The sequence below is a fragment of the Malania oleifera genome, chromosome 7 (genome assembly GCF_029873635.1).
Source record: "Malania oleifera isolate guangnan ecotype guangnan chromosome 7, ASM2987363v1, whole genome shotgun sequence".
In the NCBI taxonomy this organism is placed as follows: domain Eukaryota; kingdom Viridiplantae; phylum Streptophyta; class Magnoliopsida; order Santalales; family Ximeniaceae; genus Malania; species Malania oleifera.
Genome location: NC_080423.1, coordinates 74,935,539 through 74,949,565, shown reverse-complemented (window position 1 = coordinate 74,949,565; position 14,027 = coordinate 74,935,539). Strand labels below are relative to the sequence as shown.

At 34.9% G+C, this 14,027-nt stretch overlaps 1 protein-coding gene across 4 annotated transcripts; it reads left to right on the top strand.

The window, feature by feature from the left end:
- The first annotated feature begins 355 nt into the window (after positions 1–355).
- LOC131159898 (serine/threonine-protein kinase AFC1) lies at positions 356–8,607 on the top strand. 4 transcript variants are annotated; one of them, XM_058115116.1, is made up of 12 exons: positions 356–721; positions 1,282–1,456; positions 2,647–2,673; positions 2,906–3,059; positions 3,146–3,194; positions 3,311–3,425; positions 3,677–3,768; positions 5,803–5,959; positions 6,048–6,112; positions 7,360–7,457; positions 7,536–7,644; positions 8,207–8,607. In XM_058115116.1, exons 1-12 carry the CDS (start codon positions 611–613, stop codon positions 8,351–8,353), a joined length of 1,299 nt encoding a protein of 432 aa, XP_057971099.1. In that variant the 5' UTR covers positions 356–610; the 3' UTR covers positions 8,354–8,607. The 4 variants fall into 4 exon arrangements, with proteins under 4 accessions (XP_057971099.1, XP_057971100.1, XP_057971097.1 ...); XM_058115117.1 differs by having other exon boundaries at positions 359–721; positions 7,539–7,644; XM_058115114.1 differs by having other exon boundaries at positions 360–721; positions 8,192–8,607.
- The last annotated feature ends 5,420 nt before the right edge of the window (positions 8,608–14,027 follow it).

Here is a 14,027-nt window from a genome sequence, read left to right as displayed (position 1 = left end):
GTCCAATATGTTGAAATGAAATGAAAAATTATACAACAAATACGTAAAATATATACAAAAAGAAAATTCATTCTATTATATTCTTGACTCCCAAACAAGTCATTAGATTAACAAACCTACGCTGCTTATTATGTGAAAATGGCCGAGAAACGCAGACCCATAAGCTCAAGTTCTCCCGCAAGCCCAAATTCTTTAGCCTACATCATTCAGGCCCGTATGTGGGCCCACAAAAAACATGGACCGCCATCCGGCCCAATGCTAGCGGTTCTTTTAATTGTACAGAACAACTACACGCCTCCCATCCGTCCGATTCAAACTAAAACCATCCATCAAAACAACCACCCACCCTCCAAATCCAAACACATTCGACGGTTTAAATTTTCGACCACACCAATGACCAACCAACCTCCCCTTAACCATGGTTAGAAACGCAGCTGGGGTTCATGGGCCACCCCGACTCTAGGGTACATTTGCAGCTCCGACCCCCAGATCTGATCCGCTTAAAGCTAGGGTTTCGATCTCGAAGCTTTCTACCCCGATCTGATCCTGATTTTTGTGTGTGCAAACGTCCGAAATTGTTTTCTGAAAGCGGAACACAACTGGTGCGAGAATGGAGACGCAGAGGATTATAGAATTTCCGCACAAGAACATGGAGAAACGCCCCCGGAAGAGACCTCGGCTGGCATGGGACGTGATGCCCCCTCCTCTTCCTCCTCCCAAGGTACGATCTTTCTCTGTTGGCGGGTCGTTTTTCTTTTTGTCTTTTTGATCATCGAGGCTAAACGATGCGATCACGCCATTGTGCTTTCCGGGGAAAATGTGGAAAATGAAAATTCCAAAATATGAAGTGGGTTTATGGTAGAAAATTGGATTTGTTCCCACGATTTTGCTGAATTGTCACTTTAAAGATTTAATAATTGATGCCATTTTGAATTTGGGTGCCATCAAGATGATAAGTGTCATTGCCTGGGTTCATGACATTTTTCGTTAGAGCAGAATGGGGCAATTCCGTAAGCATGGGTTTAGTGCTCTATTACAAGCTCTTGCTGATCCATTTACTGCTTATAAAATGGGAAATTTGCCAAGCTGCAGACGCCACGCTTCAATAAAAAAAAAAAGCAAAGAATTGTTTAAATTGTGCATGATTGTGCACATTATCTATTAGGTAGGATTTGAAAACCTTGCTTAATTTGTGGATATTTAGTCATTCATGATATCTCAAGATCAGAATTGTTTTATTATCACTTATGAATGTCACTGATTATTTATTTTCATATTTAGGTCCTTCCAGTAATATATTGTGGGCAGGAATTTATAAATGGAGCAGGCTCTAATCACGCATTCCCTTCTGTATATTACAAAGGACTTCCTCTTAATGGATCCTCCCCTCCATGGCGACCTGATGATAAAGATGGTCACTATGTTTTTGCAATTGGAGAGAATTTAACTCCTCGCTGTTAGTATTTTTTAATCATCCTTAAGTAGTCATATTGGTTCCATATGCTAGTTTAGTTTTGGCGCATACTGTTTCATAAATACTGTAATGCTTAATAAATTGATCCTTTTTTTTTATCATCATATGGCTATGAATTGTTTTAGTATTGCACTTTTCTGATGTTATAGGTTATTATGTAGAATGAGACGATATTGCTTTCTGTATTAAGACTTTCTGTATGTTGGATACTTCTTTATTCAGTTTTAAATATCCTATAATTGGTATCACACATTCCTTTTTAGGGTTGGGGAGGAAAATAAAACACCAGATTTTTTATTATATTTACTTATTGGCATGCTTTTTAGTTTAGTTAGAAAGCTAGCTTTAAGTTGAAATGTGTCATTTTCATTATCATTTTTTGTCTTTTTTTGGTGAACTGTTGTTTTATGCTGAAGTTTGATTCCTTCATTTGAGTCTCTCTCTCTCTCTCTCTCTCATAAGCATGCCCACACACAATGATGCACCTAGGGCTGCAAACGAGCGGCTCGGGAGCTCAGCTCGGTTAGGGCTCGTTCGAGTTCATTTATTATCTAAATGAGTGAGTCTCAACTCTCAAGCCCAATTTTTAGGCTCGATTTGTAAACGAGCCAAGCGTGAGCATAGCCGGGCTCAGCTTGTGAGCAGCTCGGTGATTGGATTCCTGGGGAAGGTTGCACGCATCATGGCATCCCTATGGCTCCAATGTAGTGTAGAAGCCTTGTACAATGAGTGTTATACATACAATTCATGTCTCAAAGCATGACTATAATTAGAATTGAAAATAAATTATTTTGATCTTTGAGACTTTGATTGTAAGTACACTTCAAAGGGTGGATGTGCCTGTGTTTAGTGGTTCCACAATTTTAGAAGTGCCATGCCTGAGCATCCCCTAGATTCAATCAATAATGTGCTGTCTTTCAAAGCAGTGCTTTTACGTCTTTGACCTAGCTGTTTGGAAAGGGATTTGAATGGGTTTCTGCTGTAGTCTCATTTTTAGCATGTGTTTGAACTTTGAATACATGTGTGTGGGGGCGTGGGTGGCTGTGGATTTGTATATTAGTTCGTAATTTGTATAAACATGAATAACCATCATTCATTGATGCACTTTAGTATAATCCCCCTATATATGTTACCCATAATTTTTCTGATGTTTTCCCCCTTTATTTTTGCAGACAGGATTCTCAGCAAAATGGGTGAAGGTTAGATTTTTCTTGAGCTATTATTTTGAAAAAAGTTTTATGTATCTCTGAAACTCCATTTGTCCAATTATCCCTTATATGTCATCCAAATGCATCCTTTAGTACAATTTATTGATTTTTTGGTTGATCAATTGGATTATTATAAGGCACACATTCACAATTTTCAGTGCTGTTAGATTTCAAATCGAGTGATTTATGTTTCATTCTAATGCTTGACATGGAATTCTTGTAGGTACATTTGGACAAGTTTTGGAATGTTTGGACTATGAGAGGAAAGAAGTTGTGGCTATTAAAGTTGTCCGATCCATACACAAGTATCGAGAAGCAGCCATGATTGAAATTGACGTTCTACAGAAGCTTGCAAGGCATGATATTGGTGGCACTCGGTAAGGATGATCAGTTCTTGTGTCTTCTATTCTTGGCTGTAGAAGCTTAAAAGTGATTTCCGTATAAGCGGTTTCATTCTTTGCAGTTGTGTACAAATACGGAATTGGTTTGACTATCGTAATCATATTTGTATTGTAAGTATATGTTGGTATTTGCAATTTGATTAATTTGAAAGGGCATCACATGTTCCTTAGTGCATGAATATTCTGTGAGTTAAAAACTTGCGGATGAATTTAAATGGTCTTAACAGGTATTTGAGAAGCTTGGGCCAAGCTTATACGATTTTCTTCGCAAAAACAGCTACCGATCTTTTCCCATTGATCTTGTTCGGGAGCTTGGCAGACAACTTTTGGAGTCTGTAGCATGTGTGTGGACAAATTCTTGCACCATTTTATCTATATTGCATTCTGTTGATGCTCGCATGCTTTTCATATGATGTTGTGATTCGAGCATCAATAGATACTCCATTTCTGTATCTTCATTTATTAGCATTTCCCATTTCGTTTGGAACTTGGAGTTGCTATTTGTTGTCAGGCATGGGCTTGATAATAATAATGATAATGATAGCAGAATACTTTCTAGTTAGCTCATATATTGAAGTTTTTTAACTTTACAGTCATGCATGATTTACGGCTCATTCACACTGATCTGAAGCCAGAGAATATTCTTCTTGTCTCCTCAGAATGTGTAAAAGTGCCAGATTGTAAGGTAATTATGTTTGCATTGATGTATTTTTATCTTATATTTATATTTTTTTGCTTTTTTTGTGTGTGTATGTGTGTGTGTGAGAGAGAGAGAGAGAGAGAGAGAGAGAGAGAGAGAGAGAGTTGAGCAGTGTAGAGTATAGACTGGTTACTGTGTTGGTTCTTGAAGCTGGCAAGGTGATTAAAATAGTGGGGTAGCAGGATTTGTTTTTAGAATCAGATTGAGAATTGAATGAATCTACAGAAAAATAATAATAATAATGTACAGATAAAAATGTAATTATATGTTATGTTCTCTTAAATTTCAATAATGCAAACTTAGCAATTTAGCTAGTAAGTGTCAAAAATTATGAAAATCAAGAACAAAGTAGCTCAACAATAGGTCCACTGCATAAGGAGGAGATCAAGATTCAAATTCTTCTATTACCAAGTCAACTAAGCCAACTTAAAAAAAAAAAAAAAAGTACTTTTATATTTAAAAAAACTTTCAATAAAAATCAGTTAATAAACAACTATGTGGCATAAACACTTAAAAAAATTTGGATGTTTTAGCAAATAAGAAAAATGTGAAGCTACCAAGTATCGAGTCAACATCAGCAATATCACCTAAGCTGCAATTTTCTTCATAGTTGTTGTTGAGATTAATCAGTGTCTACTGTCTACACCTATCATTAACACAATCATCATAATCAAATGTCAAACATGGTAGTGTTTTGGTTTTTTCTTCAACCTCAACTATTTAAAATGAAATAATAGTAAGTTATGACTTCATACTCTTGTCAATATTAAATGAACCTAAATCACATCTTAGCTTTTCTCTTTCTTAACTAGAAGTATCAGAAAATACACAAACACAGACTTTATAGTTTAAGCAATTTGAAAAAGAAGGAAAAAATGCGTTTGTTTTAGGATACTACTCTTCTACAACAATCCTATGTATCCCTTCTTTTTTGCCCCTCCAATTTTATGTAGGATTTAGTATTTTGGCACAGTAGGATTGTATGATCTGGATCTTGATTTTAACCACCATGATAATGGAAGTTAAGAGGTTGATATTGGATGCATAATTGTCTCGAGATTCAAATTGTGAATTAAAATTCCAATTTTGGAAATCAAGAATCAAGAATCGAATCGAATCATTAGATTCAGTACAAATTTCCAAAATCAATTCTAAATGACATACATATATTGATATACAAACAAGAAGCAAAATGGTCAAATACATTTAAATTTTGACTAAAAATACCATATTTCATGTGTATGCTTTCCTTGAACAAATGAGATGTAAGAGAAATTAAATTAATGAACTTTATGCTTTTTAAGGGAAGGAATCAAGAAACAATAAAAAAATAAAAATAAACATATTGTGTTTATCTATAATTTTTTAAAAAATAATATTTTGTGCATATTCTTTCTTGGATTAAAAAGAAAAAAAAAAAAAGCTAAAAAATGATAATAATTGAACAGCTACTAAAAAACTAACGTTTGAATTTAACAAATAACAATACAACGAAATATGAATACCACCTTAGCAGGTGAGTGTTCTGCCCCTTCTTCTTAATGTCAGAACACTACGTGTTCTAAAGTGAAGAATTGTTTTGTCAAGGCAGCATAAGAATTGATGTAGACAAGGAATGGAATTTAATCGTGTAAAAATAAACGCAATAAAAAAGAAAGAAATGTTGTTTTTGGGGTTTTAAACTAGTTAAGTTTGTCTGAATATGATAAGCCTGGAATCTTGCGAATCGATAGATTTGGATCAATTTGATAGATTCACAAGGTGAAAAATAGATTCGGTAATGATTTAGTTGTTTTTAGATTCACTAGTAAGATTCAAATCGATTTGGTGTGAGATTGATACGAATCATATGAATCGAATCGGGAATTGTAAGATTATAACAACTATGATTGGAATTTGGATGTTTAAATCTGTGAAAGCCATGACTAGGTTTTATGATTTGTCATCAACTAAAGTTAACTCTTCAAACAGCTTCTTCAAACAGCTGATATTTTTCTTTGGAAAAATTTTTTTTGTCAGTTTCTATCACGGTCCACTAAAGATGATTCCTTTTTCAAGAATTTGCCCAAATCAAGTGCCATTAAGCTCATTGATTTTGGGAGTACAACATTTGAACATCAGGATCACAACTATGTGGTGTCAACAAGACATTATCGGGCCCCAGAGGTTATATTGGGTAAACTCTCAATCATATTTCTCAATTATTTTTTGATATTTGTCATTGGTATAGATATTTTGATCTTGTTGTTTTTACTTTTATACAGGTCTTGGATGGAATTATCCCTGTGATTTATGGAGCGTGGGTTGCATACTTGTTGAACTTTGTTCTGTAAGTAGTTTGCTCTGTAATTATCCCTCTGTAAGTAGTTTGCACGGCTGTACATGGGATCTTACTAGGCTAGCTTAAAAATAAGACCCTGGCCAGACTCTTGCACTTTCACTAGCCTATTCTGAAAAAAGTACTTGCATGAAAAAAATACTTATCTCTAAGTAGTCTGGGATTACTTATTAAAAGTACTTTTTTAAATAAGTATTTTTTCAGGAAAAAAATATTTTTTTTCCGAAAAATACTTTTTTATCTTTAGAAAAGTACTTTTTTGAAATAAATACTTATTTAAGTGTAAACCAAACACTACTCGTTGACATAAGTACTTAATTTAAATACTTTTTATAATAAGTACTTATTTTTTAAGATGTCCAAATGGGGGTTCAATGTTATACGCTCTACTGCATCTCTTTTCTTCATGTCTTTGCAAAATAAATTAATAATAAAATAAAATAAAATAAACTTTACTACTGTTTCTATGTTGATACATTCTAATTCTAAGTCTTCTATCCTTCTCTTTATTGACTCTATAACTCAACCTTCCAAGCTTATAAGCACTAGAAAATTCAAACACTAATAATAATAATAATAAATAAATAATAGTATATGTTTTTGACTTGTAATAATAATAATAATAGTGTATGTTGTTGGACCTAGGAGCTGAGCTCATATGGGCTTGGGCGCAGCTTGTTAGCCAAAGAAGCCTACAACTGCTTTGATCAAGTGGCTATTGGGCACTTCGAGCTGGTCAACTCCATTACATTTCCTGATTCCTTGTAATATAAAGAGCAGTCTACAGCCTACTGAGTATTTGGGTTAGATTGTTATGTTGGAAGGAGGATTCAAGTTAAAATTAGTTTCCTTTTGACAATAGATGACTCTTAAAATGGAGCTCTACCAGATTTATCAAAACACAGGATGAAAAAAGAGAAGTTTTATCAGATTCAAACTCATGACTAAGAATATCATTGCTCTGGCCAATGTGATTATGGTATTGAATGTAGCATTATGTACATTAGTGTGGAACTATTTTGGAGAATGAATTTTTCACATGAATGGTTTTTTCACATGAATGGTTTGACCATACTCTGAATTAAAAACTATTCTTTGGAGCTGTTGCAATCATGAAAAATTTGAAGCACAAGGTGCTGTATGAACGTTTGATCATATTGAACACATCCATGCTTTGATTGTGAAGTCTGACTTTCCTGGTACCTTATTTATTTATTTAGAAATTTTCTAATGAATAGGGGGAGGCTCTCTTTCAAACACATGAGAACTTGGAACATCTTGCCATGATGGAGAGGGTTTTGGGACCGCTACCCCAACACATGGTGGTTCGAGCCGAGTAAGATTAATCATTTGCTATATTTGTATGATCTATTAATGCTCCAAGTGGATTGTACTAACGTGATGATCTTCTCAGCAGACGCCATGCTGAGAAGTATTTCAGGAGGGGTGCACGGTTGGATTGGCCTGGAGGCGCAACTTCGAGAGAAAGCATGAGGGCAGTTTGGAAATTGCCCCGTCTTCAGGTAATATAGGTCACTGTTGTGCACTAAGAAATACTCACTATTAATTATATTCTTTATTTTACTAACTTTATCCTTAGAAATGGCATGCTATTGGAAGTCTGTAATTTTTAACCATATCATATTGAATTATATTACTAATTCAATTCACCTCGGCAAATATGCTGGTTGCCCGAGGAAAATGGAGGCTATTTTTATTTGCTCAAGAAGGTGAATATTTAATTTGACTCTGAATATTTACTTGCACCTTAAGCATGTGCGTGTAGGTACGTATGCAGTCTCCTCCAAACCCCTCACTTATAAAAACATTTGCTCACACCCTCTAGCATTTTGAATATTTTTAAATCAAAATCTTAATATAGTGGCTCAATTTTGCCCCTCCCATTCCGAAAGACAAATTTCTGGCTTTGCCACTGGATGTATGGTTTAGGTATTTATGATATCTATCCGTTGGAATCGATTTTCGTTGGTGTTTTACTTTATGCTTCTTATGAGGGAGGCATTCATCCCCTCTAGTGTGGAAATTGAGAAATTGAAAATTTGAGTGCAGAACTTGGTAATGCAGCATGTGGATCATTCTGCCGGTGATCTGATTGATCTCTTGCAAAGGCTCCTCCGATATGAACCAGCGGAGCGTCTTAAAGCCAGGGAAGCCCTAAGACATCCCTTCTTCACCAGAGATTCCAGGAGATGTGGCTATTCATTCTTGTAAAATTGAAGCTTTGTCAAATTTGTTTGCATTAAAAGTGAAAAAAAAAAAAAAAGTTGGGAGTAGAAGATGTATTGGCCCATTATACTCTATAATTCTATATTGAATTGTTCCATCATCACTGTATATAGCGGAGTGTATAACCTCACTTGCCCTCCAGATCGTCATCTTTTTCTTTTGAAGACTGCTAAAATTTCTGGCTTATTGTACTCTTGTGGTGGAGATTATTATTATTATTATAATTATTTTTTAGCATCTATTTTTTTCCTTTGCATTTGTGTTTGTCTCGGTGAACCCACCGGAAAGGAAGAGCCTTTGATAAAATGGCGGCAGTGTCAGCAAGGAAATTCCTACCTTGAATATTAAAGGGATGGAAAAAACTGAAAGAATTTAGGGTCTTATATTTGGTTATCAAGGAGGATGGAATATATTTTTGGGTTCTTCTTGGAAATAGTAACAAAATAATCATCCTCAAGTTTGATGGTAAATAAATTGTTAAAAAATAGTGCATAGTATTTATTGCAAAATTCATTGGATGGTATTAAATACTACAAATTTGCATTCCATATCAAAATCAGTAATTACTGCATAATTCAAAAGCTAATTTAAGAGAGCTGGTATATATATATATTAAATAATAAAAACAAAAGCAATATCAATAACAATTACCTAGAAGCTACGGCATAGGGTCAAAGTACTAAAGGAAAAGGACCAATTGGATTTCAAAAGGACAACTGCGTTCAACTCATAATTCGCGGTGGTTCAGAATACAGATGTCTATTTTTAAGATGATAGTATAGGTGGCAATGTTGAAGAGTTGTGAGAATTAGGTATGGGGATATTTCTAAATATTACTATATCGGCCATCTCTACTCAATAATCAAGGAGGATTTTTGAAAATGGAGATGGTCAATGCGAATAACAGAAAATTTAAAAAATAGTACTATGTAAATTAATGTAGAATCATACCATCTGTAACCTAAGTTATCAACAAGCTGTCAAGCAATCATTAACTCATGATAGATAATCTTTGTTTATTCTTAGTTAGAATTTTTACTTCGGGGAATGTCTGATTGCAGAATAACTTAATATTTTGGAATAGTTAAAATATGCCCACATCTAGTTTGTAAAAAGAAATTATGATTCTCACAATGTCTATATTATCACCCACATTTTGTGTGTGACGACTACATGAAAGACATGATTTGATAATATTCTAAACATGAGGTTGAACTATTGTAAAATAAAAAATTAAGGGGTTGTTTGGTATTACCAGCAAAATTAAGGAAAATGAAAATTAGAATAGAAATTGAAAGAAATAGAAACTTAATATTCAAAACAAACAACTTGATTGGTTAATATTTTCAAAATTAAAACAAATAAAAAACCTAATTGAAGTCCATTTTTATCTTTAATCAAATAACAATTAAAAGTAGTTTAAAAACAAAAATTTAAAAGAATATTATTGATGTCGAGATCGCTCGATTCCTCTCAATACATCTAAAAAGCACAAAAAGCGAAAACATTTAGGGAGGTCTTAGTAGCCTATAAGGAATCTCTCCGAAGTTCAAATTAGTGGGCCACCTCATGGCTATCTATGAAGTAATGAATTATTATCTCATTTCCTTCCCATTTATACTTACTTCTTTGCAGTGGGCTCATAATTGTGAATTATTTTATTTCACCGCTCACCATCCATGATACCCTCATGTTTTTGGTTAGAGGATTAGGCCACATTGATTGTTCTAGTTTAGTGTTTTTGCATGGTGTTTGGAGGGGTTGCTAATATTAGTGCATTTCAAATGTCTCTATGGATGAGTTTGGTTGGCATGTGGTTTACACATGGCTGACCTAACTTGCCCTCTACTTCAAAAGGTCGTCTTGGTTAAGTGGTTAGCACATAGATCACCTGACTTGCCCCTACTCAAGGAGGATCTCCTCATCATGTGGTCAATAAGTGGCTAACTTGACTTGGCCCCCATTTAAGAGATTCAAGGTTCATCCTACCAGATGCCATCCTCCTCTAGTTGGCAATTAAGTCCAAGTCGAGGGTAGATTGATTTAAACCTTCTAGTTACATAGTCAGTACGTGGTTGATCATTATCCCCACTGAGGGAGTCCCTCTTGGTCATATAATTAATACATGTCTATTTGACCTCCCTGTTGATTTTTTGAGTTTGATCCCTATTTTGATGTTGACAAAACACTTGGATTTTATATATGCATTGAATGCTTGTACAAGTCTATAATTTAGCACGTACATGTGATAAGAGGTAAATGAAAGCCCGAAGGACCTAAAGACCACATCAACCTAGCGTATTCCATTAGAAGAGCAAAGAAAAAGGAGAAGACAAATATTTTAATTTATAGATGCATTTAGTTTTTATTTTTTGGTCTGTAATAATGCATATCATGCATGATGTAGATTGAAAATTCATGATGACCATAGACTGACTGTAGGGAATCAAACAAAGACCATAGAAGGACTTTAGGGACCACAAATTTTCTAGAAAAACCTTTCATAAAAGGCCATACTCTTGCACAAATAGGTTTGAAAATTTTGGATAAAAAATAGGGTTAAAATTAATATTTTTAGTTGCCTCGGTCAACCAACCCTTTTACGTTCAAACACACCTTGGCCGACCGACCTGTCTCATGTGCTTAGTAGACCGACCTCACGAAGGCTATAGAAGGTCAACCGACCGACCCTGTTCATTGGCTTGGTTCTCATACCTTGGTCGATTGACCTCTTAGTTCAAGAAGGCTTCAGCCGACCGATCACCATAGACCGGCAAACCGGCCTTGAACCTAGGTCAATCGAACCTACGAAGGGTTCGGAATCGCCTTTGGTCAGCTGACCGGCGTCTCCCTGGGTCGATCATGCCACTTGGAAAATTTGAAATTTGGCTTGGGTCAGCCGACCGGAAGCCAGCGGTCGACCAAACCTCTCGGGTTGTTTTAATTTTTAATGCTAATCAGGGTTAATTTTTTGATTAAACAAATTTAAAAATGACCTCTGTGTCCCTAACGATCATAATTTGAGAGTTATCTATAAATGCTCCCTCATAACTCAATTTTTAAACAAGAGATTAGATTGAAAATCCTCCAAAATATTTTTGAGCTTTATTTTCAAAATCAAGCAAAAAGTTTTATACTTTCTTACATTATTCATTTGAAAATTTTTTTAAGAGAGTTTTGATTTGTTCTTTTACTCTCTTCATTACCAAATTTATTGCTCTTGAGGATTGTTTAAAGAATCATTTGATTGGGCATATATTTTTACATTCAAAGCATTTTCACTCTCATTTAAGCTTTTATTTTTGTAAATCATTTTGAGAGTATTTCTTGAGTTTTTCCCATATTATTTCTTTGATAAATATTTGTTGGAAAAAATCTTCTTAGCTTGTGAGCCTTGCATTTTCATTGTAAGATTCAAAGGCTTACATTGTGCTTATTGCATAAATTTTTTTTAGGCAAAATCTCTAACATCTCCTACACCTTATTTTGAAAAACATTCTAAGAGATATTATTTGGGCTATTGATCTTTGAAAAATACTTATTGAATATCTTGTATTTAGATCAAAGATCATCATACTCATTTTCTCTCACATTTTTACATAAATATATTTTTGAGAGAAAAACCTCACTTACTCACTTGAGCTTTATTTCACATCATTTGTGAGTGAATTTGTGCGTATTGTTGTACATCATCTGCTTAGTGTAAAAACATTCTAGTTGTACACAAAAAATTAATTATTTTTGTATTCCCGACGTGTGATCGTCGGAAGAGAATTGCACTGTCCTGCAAAGTGCACCAGATTGGCTCAGACCGAGTTAGAAAAGTTAGGATTTGCACCATCATATAAAATATGCACTGGATTGGTTTAGATCCGGTTAGGAGAACTAGGTGCACCATCATGTAAGGTGTGGTTGTAGGTTGGGCTCAGCCATGTGAATGTGAGCTGGGATATTCCTCGCCCCGTAAGGAGAGAATGTAATCGGTGTCACTCAACCTGTTAAGTGAGCATCTAATAGAATCCTCTCGCCTGTGAGCTTAAGGCAGGGACGTAGGTAGTATTGGCCGAACCCCGATATCATTTCTTGTGTCTTTCTCTTCCTTGTGCATTTTACTTTCCACACTTTAAATTCAGCTCATTATTGTTTAATTATTTTTGTATTAATTGCTTTACATGCATGTTCTAAATAATTGTGGGAATTGTGATTGATTAGAAAGATCCTAGGTTGTGCAATACTATTGTTATTTGATTTAACTTAGGAATAAATTTTAAAATCTCCAATTCACCCCTCTCTTGGAATTACACAAATTACATCACTCCCCCTACTTAGGGAGACTCTCTTAATTATCTTGGTCATGTAACCAACTTGACCTACCTCCACTAGAGTTTACCCACTAAAGATGGCCTCTTCCTTCACCTTGTAATTGTATCCAAGTTGGGGAAGGATTGACTTGACTTATCATGATTTGTAGTTTTGACATCCCATTTCCATGGGTGCAAGTATGCAACTTCCTATGTACTTTTGGCTTCTTGATGAGCGGACTTCCCGAGGTATTAATTTATGTATGGTAGCCATGAGTCCTTCATTTGTAGGGTTGCACTTGGTGCTAACTTTGCAGTGCAAAGGAGGAATTTATTATGTGAGGATGTGGGGTCCTATAGATTCTCTTCCTCCGTCATTTTGCCGCACTTCCTTTTAGAGTCTCTATTGGTATTTCCTTTTGTCATTGGTTTTCTGTAACGCCTCGAAACATACACACCTTTGATACCACATATGTAACGTATCTCGAGACATACACCGTCTTTGAAACCACAACTAAAACGTATCTCTGATACCACAACTATAGCGACCCAGATACCGGTGGGGTCCAAGGTATGTCTTTCCATAACTCAATTTAAAACAAGTAACGAAAACACAATAAATCTCGAATACCATACCAGAGTCCTAAAACCATCACTATTTTTACATAGGTATCTCCCCAAAAACAATATTACATCCCAAGGTACACAAAAGTATTTATAATTCAGTGTCACACATACACTTACTCTAACTATAATATCTATATCCCGCCCTAAAGCTCCTAAGCCTAATTCCTTGTTCGCTTTGAAATGTGAAAATATTTATTAGGGTGAGCCACCTCTCAGTAAGAAGAAATATATTATTATCAGTGTGTGGCTAACATGAGTTTGAGTGTAAGCAAAACACATCCATTAATTTAACTTCAACCGAAAAGGCATTTATAAATTGTACTCACACCAATATAGTTGAAAATACATATTTCCCTTCAGTTAATAATTTCGACTCAATAATAGCCCCAAATATATAAATCTATGTTATTTTTAGTGTAATCCTAAGACCGAGGGGGGGGGGGGGTGAATTGGTGATTTTAAAATTCTAGGTCAGATATTTCGGCAAGCAGTATTTCACAAACGTAGAGTCAATCTAAAGCTCGTATGAAATAAACAGATACATGAATTCACAAATAATATGCTCCAAATAAATTTAATCAAGCATGCACAAGACAGTAAAGCAGATAAAGTAAAGATGACACTAGATGTATTATCGAGGTTCGACAAATGTGTCTACATCCCTGCCTCTACCTCGCAAGCCTGAGGATTCCACTAAAGTTACTTGCGAGTGAAGCGACATCAATTACAAA

Coding starts and splice junctions, on each gene's coding strand:
- LOC131159898 (XM_058115114.1), top strand. CDS start 611: ATGGAGACGCAGAGGATTATAGAATTTCCGCACAAGAACATGGAGAAA. Junction 3,060..3,145: donor CATGATATTGGTGGCACTCG/GTAAGGATGATC, acceptor CATTCTTTGCAG/TTGTGTACAAATACGGAATT. Junction 7,458..7,535: donor CACATGGTGGTTCGAGCCGA/GTAAGATTAATC, acceptor TGATCTTCTCAG/CAGACGCCATGCTGAGAAGT.